At 35.4% G+C, this 16,714-nt stretch overlaps 1 protein-coding gene across 1 annotated transcript in view; it reads left to right on the top strand.

The window, feature by feature from the left end:
• PRDM5 (PR/SET domain 5) overlaps nt 1–16,714 on the top strand; it is a 217,629-nt gene that overhangs the window by 132,675 nt on the left and 68,240 nt on the right. The window contains exons 11-13 of the mRNA XM_004747989.3: nt 6,629–6,722; nt 11,102–11,262; nt 14,335–14,428. Coding sequence (XP_004748046.1) covers nt 6,629–6,722; nt 11,102–11,262; nt 14,335–14,428 — 349 coding nt within the window. The remainder of the gene's footprint in view (nt 1–6,628; nt 6,723–11,101; nt 11,263–14,334; nt 14,429–16,714) is intronic.

Here is a 16,714-nt window from a genome sequence, read left to right as displayed (position 1 = left end):
AAATATGCTGAAGTACACTATTTTCAGTAGAGAATAGACTTTGAACCTAATATCCCATCTTGGATGTTTTATATTTAAAATTAGAAACTGAGTCTAAACTGTAATTTTTTAAAATTTAGTTTATATCTGTATTAGGTTGAAAAATAGATTAGTTTTTATGAAGGTTTCATGGAGAATATGTCCTCTGGTGATGTGACACTTAGATAATTGGATGGAACACACAAACACACAAACATATCACACACACACACACACACACACACACACACATTTTAGCATCTGTCTGTTTATCTATCTATCTTGTCTGGCCAACTATTTGAATCCTATTTTTTTTTATTTATTTTTTTATTTAATTTTTATTTTTTATAAACATATATTTTTATCCCCAGGGGTACAGGTCTGTGAATCACCAGGTTTACACACTTCACAGCACTCACCAAAGCACATACCCTCCCCAATGTCCATAATCCCTATTTTTTAAATAATTATTTTTATTAACATATAATGTATTATTTGCCCCAGGGATCCAGGTTTGTGAATTGTCAGGCTTACACACTTTGCAGCACCCACCATATCACCTAGCAAGAGCACTATTGGGTATTTATCCTGAAGATACAAATGTAGGAATCTGAAGGGGCATGTGCTCCTGAATGTTTATACCAGCAATGTCCACAATAGCCAAACTATGGAAAGAGCCTAGATGTCCATCAACAGATGAATGGATAAAGAAGATGTGTAGGAGATACATACAATGGAATACTATGCAGCCATCAAAAGAAAGGAAATCTTGCCATTTGCAGCGACGTGGATGGAACTAGAGGGTATTATGCTGAGTGAAATAGGTCAATCAGAGAAAGACGATTATCATATGACCTCCCTTGATATGAAGAATTTTAGAGGCAGAGTTGGGTGTTAGGGGGGTAGGGAAGGAAAAAATGAAACAAGATGGGATCAGGAGGGAGACAACCATAAGAGACCCTTAATCTCAGGGAGGGGTATGTGGAGAGAATCCTATTTTTATCTTATTGTTAGTTTTTATCCTATTTTTACTATTATTTTCCTATTACATGTTAATGAAAACTTTCTTACCCAACAACTGGTATTAATTTTTAGAGAGTATAATTTTATATAAGATTAGAATCCTATGAAATCCAAAATCCATATTTGTTTGTTTGTTTGTACTTTAGGTATCTGCACTTGTTTATTTTTGGATGGCACATAAAGTTCATGGCAGAATTACTGGTTTATTTAGCCATCTTGCACAGCAAATGAGCTACCCACTAAAGGAGCTGGTATAATTGCTGTGAGTTGTTCCATATGAGTTATAAAAATTAGAATGCCTACTTCTATTCAGAAAGTTCTGCTTTACAATTCCTGTGGTGTGCCCGACAGCCATATTTTCATGAATGAAGTTATTACAAACGTTTGTGAAGGGATATGGTTGCTGTTTCCATATATTCAAAGAGCTTCCTTGTGGGAAAGAGAGTAAACTTGTTCTGTATGGCTCTGGGCTACCTGTAATAAATAGTGGCCATTGCAGAGGCAGAACTTTTAAATTAATGGTCAAGTCAGCTAGCCTGAGGGTCATGTATTTGAAGCAGTATTTGTTAGAAATGTCCTTGGTTAGAAATATGAGAAGCCATGTTTTAGCAGTGTTGTAGCGGGGAGAACTCCCTGAGTGGTAGTCTGAGTTGCTGTCCTCCAAGGAAGACTTTTACAAGTCTGTGATTATTCCTTCTTTTAGCAAATTCCCTTTGTCCTGATCAGGGTATAAACTTGAGGCTTTAGTAGTTGGCTCCATGGAGTTATGGCTTTGTACTAATGGAATTATGGCTTTTCAAGCAGAGGAAAGGTTGGACTTGGTCATGAAAGGCTATACTTCTGTAAGAGCATAACCTCCGTTTTATAATCTTAACTTATCTGTGTGAAATGAGCTACCTTTTCCTGCGCTGAGCTGCTTTTTTTGATATCTCTCTAGTTTCCATTCATTTTTGCGAGGACGAGGCCCTTTAAGGAAGCCAGTTATAAAGCTGACAGTAAAAATTTAATCCACGGACCTTGTAAACAGCCAGATGACACACATTTTATGCAGCTTTAGGTTTATTATGTGACCCAGTGGGATCGTAATATGCTTATGATACGCAGACTTGAGACTTCAATAACAAAACTCTTTTTTTTTTTTTAAAGAAGAAAGAATAGTTCTGACACATGTATCTCAGGAATATTTTATACAAATTTATTTTATCTCTGTTATTTCCCCTGAATTTTAAGATAGTTTCTTGCTTTGTACATGACCCAAAGAAGAAATAGCATTACCAATAATACTGTTACTACAGAGCAATATATATTGGTGATAGTCCAGTTATAATTTTTAATTGTGAATGGGCCCAAAGAGAATTTTATTCTGTTCTCATGAAATTAATATTTGGTTTATACAGCTAGAAATGTGCTAATTTGGTGATGATTGTATAAAAATTATGTTGAAAACCTGAAGCATTCTTGAGACATTTTATTAGGTGTTATAAATAGTGGAACACATTTTCTTATGTGTTTTCTACATCTGCAACAACAATCATATTTGGTGCGTAAAAAGATGTATGATATGATACATAATAAGATATATGTACAGTTCATGGGCAAGTTCATTTGTTATGTCATCAGTGACTTGGCATGTAAGTGGGGGAAGGATAATGTAATTAATAAGTCAGTGAAAAGTTTGGCACCCTTTAGTGATGAAAAATGGAAGCATAAGCAGCCTTTAAAAAGTTGAATTTTATCTGGTACTCGTAAAGAATATTATGCTGAGATTTTGACAGGTCATGCCATCACAACTCTGTTGGTGGTATTGGCATCTTTGACAAAAATATTTATTCACCTGGCTGTGAACTAACGGCTTAACTACGTAAAATAGCTCTTGACTTCAGACCATATCTAGATGTTGTGGCTTCGGTTTGGTTAACAGAGGTGTGAGCCTTCATGCTATCCCAAGTTATTTCATCATCAAGCTGCTAAATCATAGCCACACGTCATATTGGCCTAGATTTGGAAAAAGGGAAAGAATTGGTTAGGGCGGAATATCATACTTTTGGAAGACTAAAGCAACCCTTTGTTCCAATATGGATGCTCTAAAGACAAAAGCTTCTTTCTTTTTGTAATAATATTATCTACCCTTTGTAGAAAACTAAATATCAAAGAAAGGTATAAAGAAGAAAACAGAGGCTCCATCAAATACCACTCTCTGCTTTACTATGAAAACCCTCCTCAGTGTTTCGTAGGACATCTTCCCACACCCCATCCTACATGTTTGTATGTTTGTGGCCTGTGGTATTCTACCTATAATAGTTTGCATTGTTCTTTTGACACTCAAAATATGTTCTAGTGGGTTTTCCATATCAAAATAAATATACAGTAGCCACTCAAATTTAGTTAACCAGGTTTATATCTGTCAGTAAGCATTTAGCTGTTTTTTTCTCTTTTTAAGTTTTTGTTTATGTAAATAATTGCCAGATCTATGTCTGCCAAGGGAGTTGGTTAGTCAAAGACTGGGCCTGTTTGTCATTTTGGGTCAATAGAGCCACACTGCCACTCAGAAAATGTATGTTCCTGGTAACAAGAGATGAGATTGCTCGACCTTTCCCTTTTGTCAACAATGAGTAATAACCATTCTACTTACCTCTGCCAATCTGATATACCACAGAGAGTTGTTTGTTTTTTTTTTTTTAACTTTCATTCTCTCATTATATTTATGGGTTTAAATACTGAAACTATATAATTTTTTTAAAGATTTTATTTATTTGACACAGAGAGAGATCATAAGTAGGCAGGCATAGAGAGGAGGAAGCAGGCTCCCTGCTGAGCAGAGAGCCCGATGTGGGGCTTGATCCCAGGACCCTGGGATCATGACCTGAGCCAAAGGCAGAGGCTTAACCCACTGAGCCAGCCAGGTGCCCCAAAACTATATAGTCTGACATCTCCAAATGTTCTACACTATGATGCAGACTTGAAATGGTCCATTGTCTACTAGCCATCTTTGACTAGTCATTTGAACCCACCCCAAACTGAGCCCCTTATCTTTCAGCAAACCTGCTTCTTGCTTGCTCTTCTGGTGGCTGATCCATCCTACCATCGCTCTGGTCACAATTTTAGATCTTCTTTCCTGTGCCTCATGCTTCAGATTCAAGTCTCTCCACAAAAACCTGTTAGCTTTCAGCATATATCTGGAAATCTACCACTTCTTTGTACATTGGTAGCTACCACTCTGATGGAGGACTTGATTATCTCTTGTTTGGTTTCTTGCTGTTACTTCTCTGGGTTCTCCGCTTTCCCGTGTCCCCCTCTCTCCTGTTCTCAGCACACCCACCTTAGCATCCTATGAAATGCCATCGGTTCAAGACTCATTTGAGATTTTTTATCTCTTCCAGTAAAAAACAAAATTCCTGCAGTGCCTGACCAGATCTTACACGATTTGCTTTTCCTTCTTTTCCCATTTTTTTACAGCGTCATCTCCCCACTTTTGTGCTTCTTCCTCTCACTCCACCACACTGGCGTCTGTGGTGTTTCCTGCCCAGAGGCCTCAGAGGGAGACATGCCCTTGTTCCCTCACTTCCATCAGTTCTTCTCTTGAGTCACCTTCTCAGTTAGAATTTCTGCTTAAATTGCTACCCCTTTCTTTGAAACTTTTGCTATCCCCTTTCCCTTCTTTATTTTTCTCTATAGCATGTACTTCATGTTTTATGGTTTGTTCATTGTCTTTTTCTCCTTGCCAGTGGGAGAGCTCCGTGATAGCTAGGACTTAGTCCTCTGTTTTTACTGCTGTCTCTCCCGTGTGTAAAACAGGACTGACATATAAGGGCATGAGGTGCATAGCATGGCCTGGGCACAAAATAAGTAATGGAGATTGCAAGAGTGCTACTTGGAGGAATCTTTTTGCCTTTTTTTTTTTTTTTTGAGTTTTCATCTTTTCCTGTAAATGTGCCATAACTTTATATTAGCAGCTTAAAATTTTTATTTCATATTGCAAATATTCTTTGCCACCAAACATTTTTGCCTTATAATTTTAAATTTAATGCCTTCTCTCATCTACATATTTGAGCTTCTGCCGTGCTTAGAAAGCCTTTTCCTGCTCAAAATGTATTTAACAATTCACTCATATTTTCTTCTAGTATATTGAGGATTTGTTCTTCACATTTGGAAAAAAAAAGCTGAATCGAAATGGGACTTATTGAAAGGGGTGAATGAATAATAGATCTAGTTTAAATTTTTCCTAAATATCTATACAGTTGCCTCAAAACAATTTACCAAACTGTCCACTGTTGTTCTTTCAATTTGAAATGCCGTGTTTTGCTATATTAAGTGTCCATATATTTTATGTAGTGAATGAAACTTACTCTTTGTTTTATTTTTTCCCAGTTATCATGTTCATTTATAAGGCTAAATAACACACTTGAGTTTGTGTAATTTTTCCCAAGTTTTAAATATTTGCTCCCCTCATCCTTTCTCTATATATTTTACAACTGAAAACAGACATGGTAATCCCTTTTCACCAACATTATGTTAATAGGTAATATGTACATCTTGAATATTACAATGTACATTAAACTAAGAAAATTTTTAAATCTTTATGCTGTGAATAAAGTGCTTTATTTATTCCCTTTATTTTTATGCCACATGTATCATAAAAACTAATGAATTATATGATGTGCTTTATTATATCATAAGAGAATATAGTTCAATTTTTGGTTTTTAGATTTTATCTTGCCATCCATGGTAGAAATAAGATTTTATATACTGGCTTGTGCCAAACAGGTTAATACTGATGTGTGATTAAAAAAACAGGAGAAGTGAATAAGCATACTCTTTTGTTGTTTGCTTTGTTTTCATTCCTAGTTTTCTGTTGTTTATTGTTTCTCAGTGTATTTCTGTTTGTTCTGTGTTTAAAGGTACTTGCTGCGTCTACGTTGTTTGATCTCTGGCAAGTTATTGAAACTCTTTGAGTTACTAGTAATAGTATACTGTCCATCAAATTAATGTTAGAATTAAGTGAAAAAATTCATGTAAAGTGTTGAGTGTAGCAGTGACACAAAATAAATACTTAATGAATGTTACTTGATTTAAGTATGAGTAAATGTTCTAGTTTAATTTAGGGGGAAAATGGTATCTAGGACTAAAAATTATTGGAACTTATTCAGTGATGTTGAGGGGAGAAGGTGGAAACTGTCTCCTTTTACCGGTTTCCTTTGATTATTTTGAAAGTGTTGTACTACCATAGTGAAAGCCTGTCCAGTAAGAATGAAGGTTTAGTCTTCAGAGAAATTATAAATCATTTTACTCTGTAGTATAAATCCTGAGAAATTTGGATATATTCAGATTAGCATTTTGAGATTAGAGGAACAATTTCCTTTATTATTTATCAAATATATAATTAATGTGAGAATTTAAAAATAGAGTTGTTTTTCTCCTGTGAACATAGTGTATTTGTGTTTACGGTTTTATGGTAAAAGAACGTCACCAGAAGAAACAAGATATTGTCTACCTTCCCCTTCCTCTCCCGCATCATGAATACAAGTTCCAATTATTGTCATGACTAGATGATTCTAGACCCTCCTGACTCAGTTTCTTTCATCTGCAGACGCATTCTGAAGAAAGACCATTCCAATGTGAGGAATGTAAAGCTTTGTTCCGAACCCCATTTTCTTTGCAGAGACACCTGCTCATACATAACAGTAAGTCACAATACAAGCAGTTGAGGGCAAATTGAATTATCTCAAACTGCGTTCTTCTAACTCTTGAGAATGTTGGCGTCATAAAAGTGGACCTGTATATAGTTACATGATCTGCTTTTGAACGTAAAAAGGGCTGGTAATTCTGCCTTTCTCCTTTTCTTCCTTTATTCTTGCTTTATTTTCCCACATAAAGATAAATTGTCTTATGAGACATTTTATTTTATATCTTTTCTTTCTTTTATATCTTTTCTTTATATCTTTTCTTTCCACTATTTAAGGTTTGTATATAAAATCTTATCTTATGTTCAGTAAAGTATCTTTGAAATTTGTCTGAAATAGACATTTTTGTTCCCTTTTAAGAATAATGGTTAAAATATGCAGATGTCTGTCATGATTTTATTAGCTCACAGACTTTTCAAGGTGGAAAGGATCAGAGTGCACATCTAATTTAACCTATTAATGTGAGGGGAGTAGAGAAAATGCAGACCCAGAGAAACATGGTGACATATGCAGGGTTCTAGCTCTGGAGACAGCATCCAGATTCAGTCAGGTGCTTTCTCTTCTTACTATATGCTGCCTCTGACTTCTTAACTTCTTTTGGCAGGAGCACTTCTTTTTCTTTTGGGAGAAGTTATACACATACATACCATGCAAAGAGCTATTTTTAGAATACAACACCTTATACCCACATTGCTGAAAGGACACTTTATATTATGTTATTTCAGAGAAAATGCTATTGCTAAGCTGAGTTTTAAAGTGAGTTCTGTGTTCAGATATAGAAATAACCAGACATTTGTTACATTACTGTATCTAAAAGTAAAGAAAAATGGCAAAATGTAGGCGATATTTATATTATTTGCTTTTGAGTTTTTTAATCTGTGGAACATCTTCTGAAACAAAGTTAATACTGCTGATTAAATTTTTAATATTTCTGAGGAAAGTAAAACAATTAATCAGTTATGACAACAGTACAGATAAGACAGTATCTTGGAAGAAATTTTCTCTGGTCAAGTAGAAGTGTCTACAGTTCAAAATGCCAAAGATAATAAAGTTTTTTAATTTAACTTAATTTAATTTAATTTTTTCATCAGTGTTCCAAAATGCATTGTTTATGCACCACACCCAGTGCTCCATGTAATCTGTGCCCTCCTTAATACCCACCACCAGGATCACCCAACCCCCCACTCCCTTCCTTCCCAAACCTTCAGTTTGTTTCTCAGAGTCCACAGTCTCTCATGGTTTGTCTCCCCTGCTCGGATTTCTCTCAACTCACTTCTCTTCTCCATCTCCCAATGTCCTCTGTGTTATTCCATATGCTTCACAAGTAAGTGAAACCATATGATAATTGACTCTCTCTGCTTGACTTATTTCACTCAGCATAGTAAAGTTTTTGAAAATACTAAGTGTTAAGATCATGACTAAATGCCTCTTTTCCTACAGAAAAGATAATATTTAGGTCCGTGCAACTCTGCATTTGACCTTACAGCTCTGGAGAATTGGTCAACACAACTTTCTCTTTCTTTATTAAGGACAGCCATGCATTTAAGAAATAAAATTTAGGGTGTCTGGGTGGCTCAGTTGATTAAGCTGCTGCCTTTGGCCCAGGTCATGATCCCAGGGTCCTGGGATCAAGTCCTACATTGGGGCTTCTTGCTCAGCAGGGAGCCTGCTTCACCCTCTCTTCCCACTCGTGCTCTCCCTTGCTATCTCTGTCTCTCTCTCTCAAATAAATGAATAAATCTTTTAAAAAAAAAGAAAAGAAAAGAAAATTTGCCCTGTAACAGCAGTAATTTCCATCCCATCACACTCTCATTTGATTAAGAAAAAAAATCATTATGGGATGAATGGATTTTTGAGTAGGAATTGGGGTGAGTGAAACTCATTCATACTATTAAGACTTCTGTGGCCAAATTTGGCCTGTGTGCTCAGGAAATTTTTGTTTGGATAGATGAAAATTAGTTTCAATAAAAACAAGGAGTTTTTATTATAAGGAACCTACTAATTTTGATTTCTGCTGATTGGTTCCCATACACTTGAGGCAGAGGATTGAAGCAGCGGTGTGGACTGTGTTGGCACATTCTGTATTTAATATAATGTTGGTCAGCATATTAATCATAGGCTTTATGAAGCTGCACTGACATTTGGCTGGAAAGTCAGCTTTGTAGTTGACTGAGCAAGTGGGTTATTGAAGGTAAAATTAAACATCAGATAAGGCAAATGAGCTAAAAGGATGGGAAAAACCAGAAGGAGACAGGGTAAGACAAAATATTAGATGTTATCTTACACAGTATGAAAATGAAAGCCTATTTAACTTCAAAACATGCAGGCTGTTTTAGAAACTTATATCAGCATTCTGGCTCAAAATATGAAGAATAACGTCATAATTATTTTGGAAATTATTGCTATTTTCTAACATATGGAAAACCAAAAGGCAGGTTACTAGCTTGCTTCTTGGTTTTAAGATAGGAAAGATCCTATCTTTAATCCTATGTTTATTTCTTTAAGGCAAAGAAATCTGATAACATCAGATAAAATCTCTTCAGAGTTAAAAAGTTCTGATAAGCTTAAAACAAAGAAATCTGGAATTAAAATTTGAAAGAAGAAAGGTAAGGACTACCCTTGGTATAGCTTGATGAGGTCTTTGTATAGGAATCAATATTTTGATTTATGTGATAGTTTAATGGAAATGCTTTAATAGGAGAAGTCTTGGAGAACTACTGTTTTGTTTTGTTTTTTATTTACTTAATTGTAAACATTTACTCATTTATTTTGAGAGGAGGACAGGGAGAGGCAGAAGGAGAAGGAGAGGGAGGGAATCCTAAGCAGACACCCCACTGAGCACAGAGCTCTAAGACACAGGATTGGACCCAGTGACCTTGAGATCATGACCTGAGCTGAAACCAAGAGTCTGAAGCTTAACCTACTAGGCCATGCAGGCCACCCTTGTTTTTGTTTTTTAGTTGTTCCTGAGTTGCTTTGCTTTATTTATGATCTTATGTCATTGCTCATTTCTTTTACTATTACTGGTTATATATTTTATACCAATGAGGTATTTAAATCTAAAATGATATATAAAGACAAATTAGATTATAGTGACAGTACCCAGCAACAAAAATGCACAAAGGCAACATATAAACATAGCTTTGAGAATCTACACAATTCTTGCACGGTTTGGATGTAACTTTGTTCCAAGCATCAGATTCCATTAGGACTCTCCAATATTTTAAGTTAAAGAGCCATAATTCTGTTTGAAAAGCGTCATTTGTCTTTTTCTTTTCTTTCTTTTTCACCTCTTTTTGTCCTTCCTTCCTTAAATTTGGTATGAAGAAATAGTAGGATCTTCACATTTCTAAGTCTGTACTGGTTATAATGGAGGGAAATAGGAAGAGTTTGGTCGAAATTGAGGTAATCTATTTCAATGTAGAAAGTTATCTTTTGTCTCATAGTGAATATAATATGTAAATCTGTACTAATATAATTGTTAAAAGGGGAAGATATATTCAAATACTAGTCTGTGTTTCTTACATAATCATGTACTTCCATGCATATGTAAGTTTAAAAATACCATACCATACATCCCGAAACAGAGTTTGTGGAGTTGCTTTCCCTGTGGGCAGAGGCTATAAAATGAGAACAAGGTGAATATCCTCACAGGTATCCAGGGGCTCTAGGGTAGAAAAGGATAGTTGCCCCAATCCAGCTGCCTTTCTGAGAGGCGACCCCCCAACCTGTCTGATGAGAGCCTGGAAGGTAATTAAATTAATTAGCAGACCAAGGACCATGTTAGGGAGCCTCTAGTCCAAATTCCTGAGATAGTGCTGAGGAAGGAAGGGGTGTTGTAGCCCTCTCCTGTCTTAGCAGGGGTCTGGCTCTGACCCATTTTGTGTGCCTGTGGGGGCTTCCCTCCCCACCTCGCTACATGACCCTATTCTGCCCTGTCCCTTAAAGGCCATAAGGGCTGTGGTAGGAGTGAGGGGAATTTAGGAGGGGCCCCAAAGGCCACTTACTCTGCTTGACAGAAGCCTTTTGTCACCATGAGAATCTACTTCAACCCTGAGCCCCTGCCCGAGAAAGACCTACTACTTCTAAAGAAAGTTCATGGTTCCTTTAGAAAGTTAGCTAATTGAGTCTCCACCTTTTCCAGTTAAAGAGTCTGAGAGTATAAGAGGGTTCAAGCACTTCCTGCTGGTCACACAATGAATGAGCAAATGTGGAATTGAAAGATGTGAAACATTACCTTTTCTGGCTATGATAAATTGTTAGTAATAAGACTAAATTTTTGGAGAAAAGAACACTTTATCTGGTACCCATGAGGGGGAGATATCATCATTCGGCTCTTGCATCTGATCTTTCTCTTATTTCATGTTTTCATTTCTAAGGTGAGAGGACTTTCAAGTGCCATCACTGTGATGCTACCTTTAAAAGGAAGGATACCTTAAATGTGCACGTCCAGGTGGTCCATGAAAGACACAAGAAATACAGATGCGAGCTCTGTAATAAGGCATTCGTTACACCTTCAGTGCTTAGAAGTCATAAGAAAGTAAGTAGAAGCCTTCTATGAGTTTGAATGAATTACACACTTCAACAATATGGGCATGCATGCTAGTTATAATGTGATAATCAATTTTATATTAATTAATCAACATATTTCCTCCAAATGACAAGGGATGCATGGTTTATATGAGCTCTTCAGAAAATGTCTGTTCTCTTTACTTTTTCAGAAGAGGTATATCATTCGGATGAAGGTGAACCTATATTGAGGTGTGAATTCTTCACCACAGCACTGAGCTATGGTGATAGATGGGTCGTACAAAGTATTTGATGAGTGAAAGCTTGTCAGTTTTTGTATGTTTTTGAATTAATGTAGGTTTTTACTTAAAAAATGATCAGTGCCTTAATTTTATTTTTCAGAGCTGATTCAGGTGTTTATTGACAAGTTACTGGATTGAGCTCTTTTCTAGGATTGGAACTGTTCTTCATCTTGTATCTCTAGGCCTAGGGAAGTTCTGGTACAGAAGAGGGACCTGATAAGTATTTGCTTAACTCAAATAAAATGAGGTTCTTACAGTGATTTGGAGGTTATCTTTTTCATGTTATGCTAATTAAGCAAGTCAAGAGGTTATTTTTATTTGGTTTGTAAGTACATTTTAAGGGTATTTTCAAAAATAGCAATGTTCATATGTAACAAACACCATTATAGGTTTTAATGTTGACTTTAGAAATGACTATGAAGTGTCATAGATACGGCTGTTTAGTGTGCACTGCTAAGTGAATATGAGCAAGTGACTCGTATTTCAGTGTGAATTTTATTTTGGTACCTGTCTTTAGTGTGGCTGTGTCAAAGGACTGAATTGTTCATTACCTGTTTCTTTAATGTTCAGTAATAATATTGTCTCCTCTTTTCAAATTTCTGGAGAGGATAGTCTTTCACCTTTCTTTGCTTGAATTATTTTTTTTGTGTGAATTTAATAAATTTGTGTCTTGTTGAATCAACCTGGGAAAAAATAGTGAGTTTTCAAGAGAGATAATAGTTGTTTGTCCACAATCACAGATTGTCGTGGCAGAGCATTGTTTGTGTTTGTCTCATACATTTACCAATATTGTCATAGTGATCTGTTTCCATGCTTTCTTATCTATATTTAAGATATTTTAATGTTATACCTTAAGTGTCTTTTAAAACCAGTTAACCAAATTCCATACCTAATAATAAGATATATTTTTGAATTAAACCAAAGAAGCATTTTAGTTCTTTTCACTATTGTTGACTGAATGTTGTTTGGTTTGAAACTTGTACCAGGTCATGTAAGTGAGCAATGAAATACTTATGTAGCAGCAAAAGAAATTCTGTGGATTTTATAAAGATACAATAAATAAATTGGTAGTTGCCTCTTTGGAATAATCCAATGTTTTAATAATAGATATACACAATTTCTAAGCAACCGTACACTAGTCAAGAAAGAATTGATGTATCTTGCCCCTTCTCTCAGGGAATGAGAAGAATATATAGGTCTGCTCTATGTTAAAATGCTATACCATTTCCTTTAAAATGAGCCATAATGGGAACCATGGGAGTAACGGCTCTTACTATAAAGAATGTATAACTGTTTTGTATAAGAACTTAGAGTGAAAATGGAAAGTTAAGTGCCTGCCAAGTGGAGAATCAAGGAGATGTCTGTTGTAGCCAGTGTCATTGGCTAGCATCGCAGTTCTGAAATTTGAATATAATGTAAATCATTTTCAATGGAAAAATATTTAAAAGGACACTGATGTTGACTAAGGTATTTAGTTTATAACTGTTTTAAAAACCACAAATACAATAGTGTCTATCCAAATGCATATTATAATTCAAATGTGGAAATTTCCAAATTAAATACCAATAAGGCTATGAAACTAATTATATTAAAGTTAGCAATTAATATGGAGAATGTTTTGCTACATTGGTGGTTTTCTGAGATGAGACTGCCCTACTCCTTTCACTCTATCCTTGCCAGTGTGTCCCTTCTGGGAACATATTTAAAAAAAAGAAAAACAAAAAAACTTTCCCATTCTTTTTACATTAGCCCATGGCAATGCCAGTAATTTGCACAAACCTAATGCAAACACAGGCCTAGAAACTCTGTGTTGTGGTAGTAACCCAGTTGATCTGCTGTGTGCTTTCATTAATGTGTAGGTCATCATTGAAATTAAAAAAAAAAATTAAAAAGTGTCACTGACAGTGTGCAGATATCTGAAGTAATTTCCCTCTTCTCCCTTCTTTTCCCCTTCTCCTAAGTTTGAAAAACAATGTGACTTGAAAAGTAGCTCTGACCTCTCATTTATTGGAATGACCTGTTTTGGATGCTGGTAGAATAAGGTATCCTGATGAGATTGCGAGACAAGTTTAAAAAGCTCCATCTGTCTCCTTTTTTTGGGAGAGCTTGCTCTTTTCTTTAAACTCTCTAACATTCTGTCAAAATTCACTTTTGATGATACATATTCACCTTTCCTTGTGTGGTTGTTTTATGCTGAGATTAAAGGTATGTTGAGGGCAAGGATGTTCTTTCAAATTGACTGCTCAATTAACACCTGCTGATTTTCAAGATCAAGTCAGATTTATATTTCTTTCTGCTTTGTCATAAAATCAATCCAGTCAGGCAAGCGTAATGCAAATAACAGATTACTTTATTGAGATTAATTCTGTCCTCAAGAGCTAAATACACACAAAGAATGTGAAAAATGCTTCTAAGGAAGTGTTTCTTGGCAGCAGTCAAGGGCAGCTGTAACCCCATTTTGATTATGTGGTTTTGCCAGCATATACTGGTTTTGTATAACTTAATTGTTTTTACTTGGGGGCTCCATAAAGGCTTAAAAAGTAAACTGCAGAATTATTTTCAAATTAGCACTAATGCATGAGTCTAAGGTTTTGGGTTTTTTTTTTTTTTTTTTTTTTTTTTTTTTTTCTGAACCAGTGGGAATACTCATGATAAATTGTTTAAAATCTCATTGTGATACTAAATCATTTTAATGAAACATAATCCTGGAAAAAAAGGATTTACCATTGTCAGAGGCACTTAATCATTTTTACCTAATTCTTTATATTTATCCTCGACCCTTTTTATTCCTTTCCATTTAGACACATACAGGAGAAAAGGAGAAAATCTGCCCATATTGTGGCCAGAAATTTGCCAGCAGTGGTACACTGAGAGTTCATATCCGTAGCCACACAGGTATGTAGATTGTATTTGGTGATAAAAATAACTTAAATCACATTCTTTTAAAACCAGAAATATAGTCTTAGCTGTTTTCTCTTCCTTCAAATTTTATAGAATCCCGTCCCTTACTGGAGAAAAATTTTAAATAAGTTTACTTTCTCAGTTAAGTTAAATATCTGAAATGGAAATAATTTGGCTAATGTCTGGTTGTGATATAATTGTGATTTACTGTATATTCTGTTCTAATAGAGGAATAGGGAATAGCAGTTTGACTTTTTATAGAAGGCTAAGGGCCTCCTCTCAAAATTCCTTCCTTTAACTGACATCAAATGTGGCTTTTTTAAATTTAGAAAGTTCTTGGAATATTGCCTGGACGCTGTAGGATTTTATTGGATATGAGGGTGATGCAACCATGATGTCCGGTATGCCATGGATTACTTCCTAAAGGGATCCTCCCTTGATTTCTTCTGACATTTTGTGCAATTTCTCCCATGAAAGAGGGCTGTGCCCTAGTGAAGCCTGAATAAACAACTAAATATTCTTTTTAAAAATTTTAACTGAAGTATAGTTGACATAGAATATTTGTTTCAGGTATACAACATAGTGATCTGGTAATTATATGCATTATAAAAAGCTCACCATGGTAAGTCTAGGATAAGTCTAACATACCATCTGTCACTGTACAAAGTTATTACAGTATTATTGACTATATTCTCACACTGTACTTTTTATCCCTGTGATTTATTTTGTGACTGAAGTTTGTTCCCTTATCTTCTTCACCTATTTCACCCATCCCCCACTACCTTCCTCTCTGGCAATCACTAGTTAGTTATCTATGAGTCTGTTTGACTTTTTGTTGTTGGTGGCGGTATTTGGGTTTTTTTTGTTTGTTGGTTTTTCAGATTCCACATATAAGTGAAATTGTAGGGTATTTGTCTTTTAGTTACTTAGCTTAATATCCTCTAGGTCCATCCATACTCTTGTAAATGGCAAGATATCATTCCTTTTTATAGTTAGGTCATATTCCATCGTGTATATATACCACATTTCTCTTATCCATTTATCTGTCAATAGATATTTACATTGTGTTGCCTCCATATCTTGGCCCTTGTAAGTAATGCTGCAGTAAACATAGAGGTGCATACATCTTTTTGAATTTGTGTTTTCGTTTTCTTTGGGTTAATACCCAGAAGTGCAATTACTGGATCATATGGTTCTTCCATTTTAAGTTTTTTTGAGGACCCTCCAAACTGTTTTCCAGAATAGCTGTATCAATTTACATTCCTACCAATAAGTATACGAGGGTTCCCCATTCTCTACAGTCTCACCACCACTTGTTATTTCTAGTCTTTTTGATACTAGGTATTCTGACAGATGTGAGATATCTCATTGTGGTTTCGATTTGCGTTTTCCTGACAATGAGTAATGTTGAGCATCTTTTCATGTGTCTGTTGGCCATCTGGATGTCTTCTTTGGAAAAATGCCTGTTTATGTCTTCTGCAAATTTTTTAATTGGATTATTTGTTGTTTTGGTCTTGAGTTGTATGAGTTCTTAGCATATTTTGGATACTAATCCCGAATTGGATATGTCATTAGCAAATATATTTAAACAATTAAATATTCTTGACAGAACCTTGTCTGGATTTTGTCTATCATGTAGAGACATACTTGAAAAAACTTGAAAAAATACTCTAAATATTGATAGCCAGATTATTTTACCTGAATCTTAATGGTTTTCAATAGCTGGACTGTACATGATAAAATGTAACTGGATTACATTGCTGAAGCTTCCTATTCAAGAGGGAGAGTATTTGACTTTATCACTGTACTCCCAGAACCTCAGGCAGTAGAAGTCTAGCATAGTAACTATTTTGTGGGTGAGGAAATGTTAGCTTACTTAGGCCAAAGAATCAATAGTACAGTTATTACACATAGGCAGAGGAAAGGACAGCAGTGGAACATGATTTCTTATTCTGGAAATTTTTTGGCTAAAGCTAAAAGACATAACATCAAAGCAGTATTTGTAATCTTAGCGTGGCCTCTTCAATACTTTTAAATGAAACCTATAACCTAGAACATATCAAACATTATACAGGATGGATGTAGAATAATGGATATCCTAATGAGATAAGGGAGGTCTTCTTGCTTAGAAGTATCCAGGGAAAGTGAAGTTTTGGGGACCAAAACAGAAGCAGAGAAAAACAAAAAGAAAAGAGAGAAGCAAATGGAAAAGAGTGGTAGAGAGCCATGTCGAGGGCCGGTGGACTTAAAATCATGCCAGAGACTTGGCACCATGTCCTG

This window comes from Mustela putorius, unplaced genomic scaffold (genome assembly GCF_011764305.1).
Source record: "Mustela putorius furo isolate JIRA1106 unplaced genomic scaffold, ASM1176430v1.1 tig00000721_pilon_pilon_pilon, whole genome shotgun sequence".
NCBI lineage: Eukaryota > Metazoa > Chordata > Mammalia > Carnivora > Mustelidae > Mustela > Mustela putorius.
This window is presented reverse-complemented; position numbering and strand designations above follow the sequence as displayed.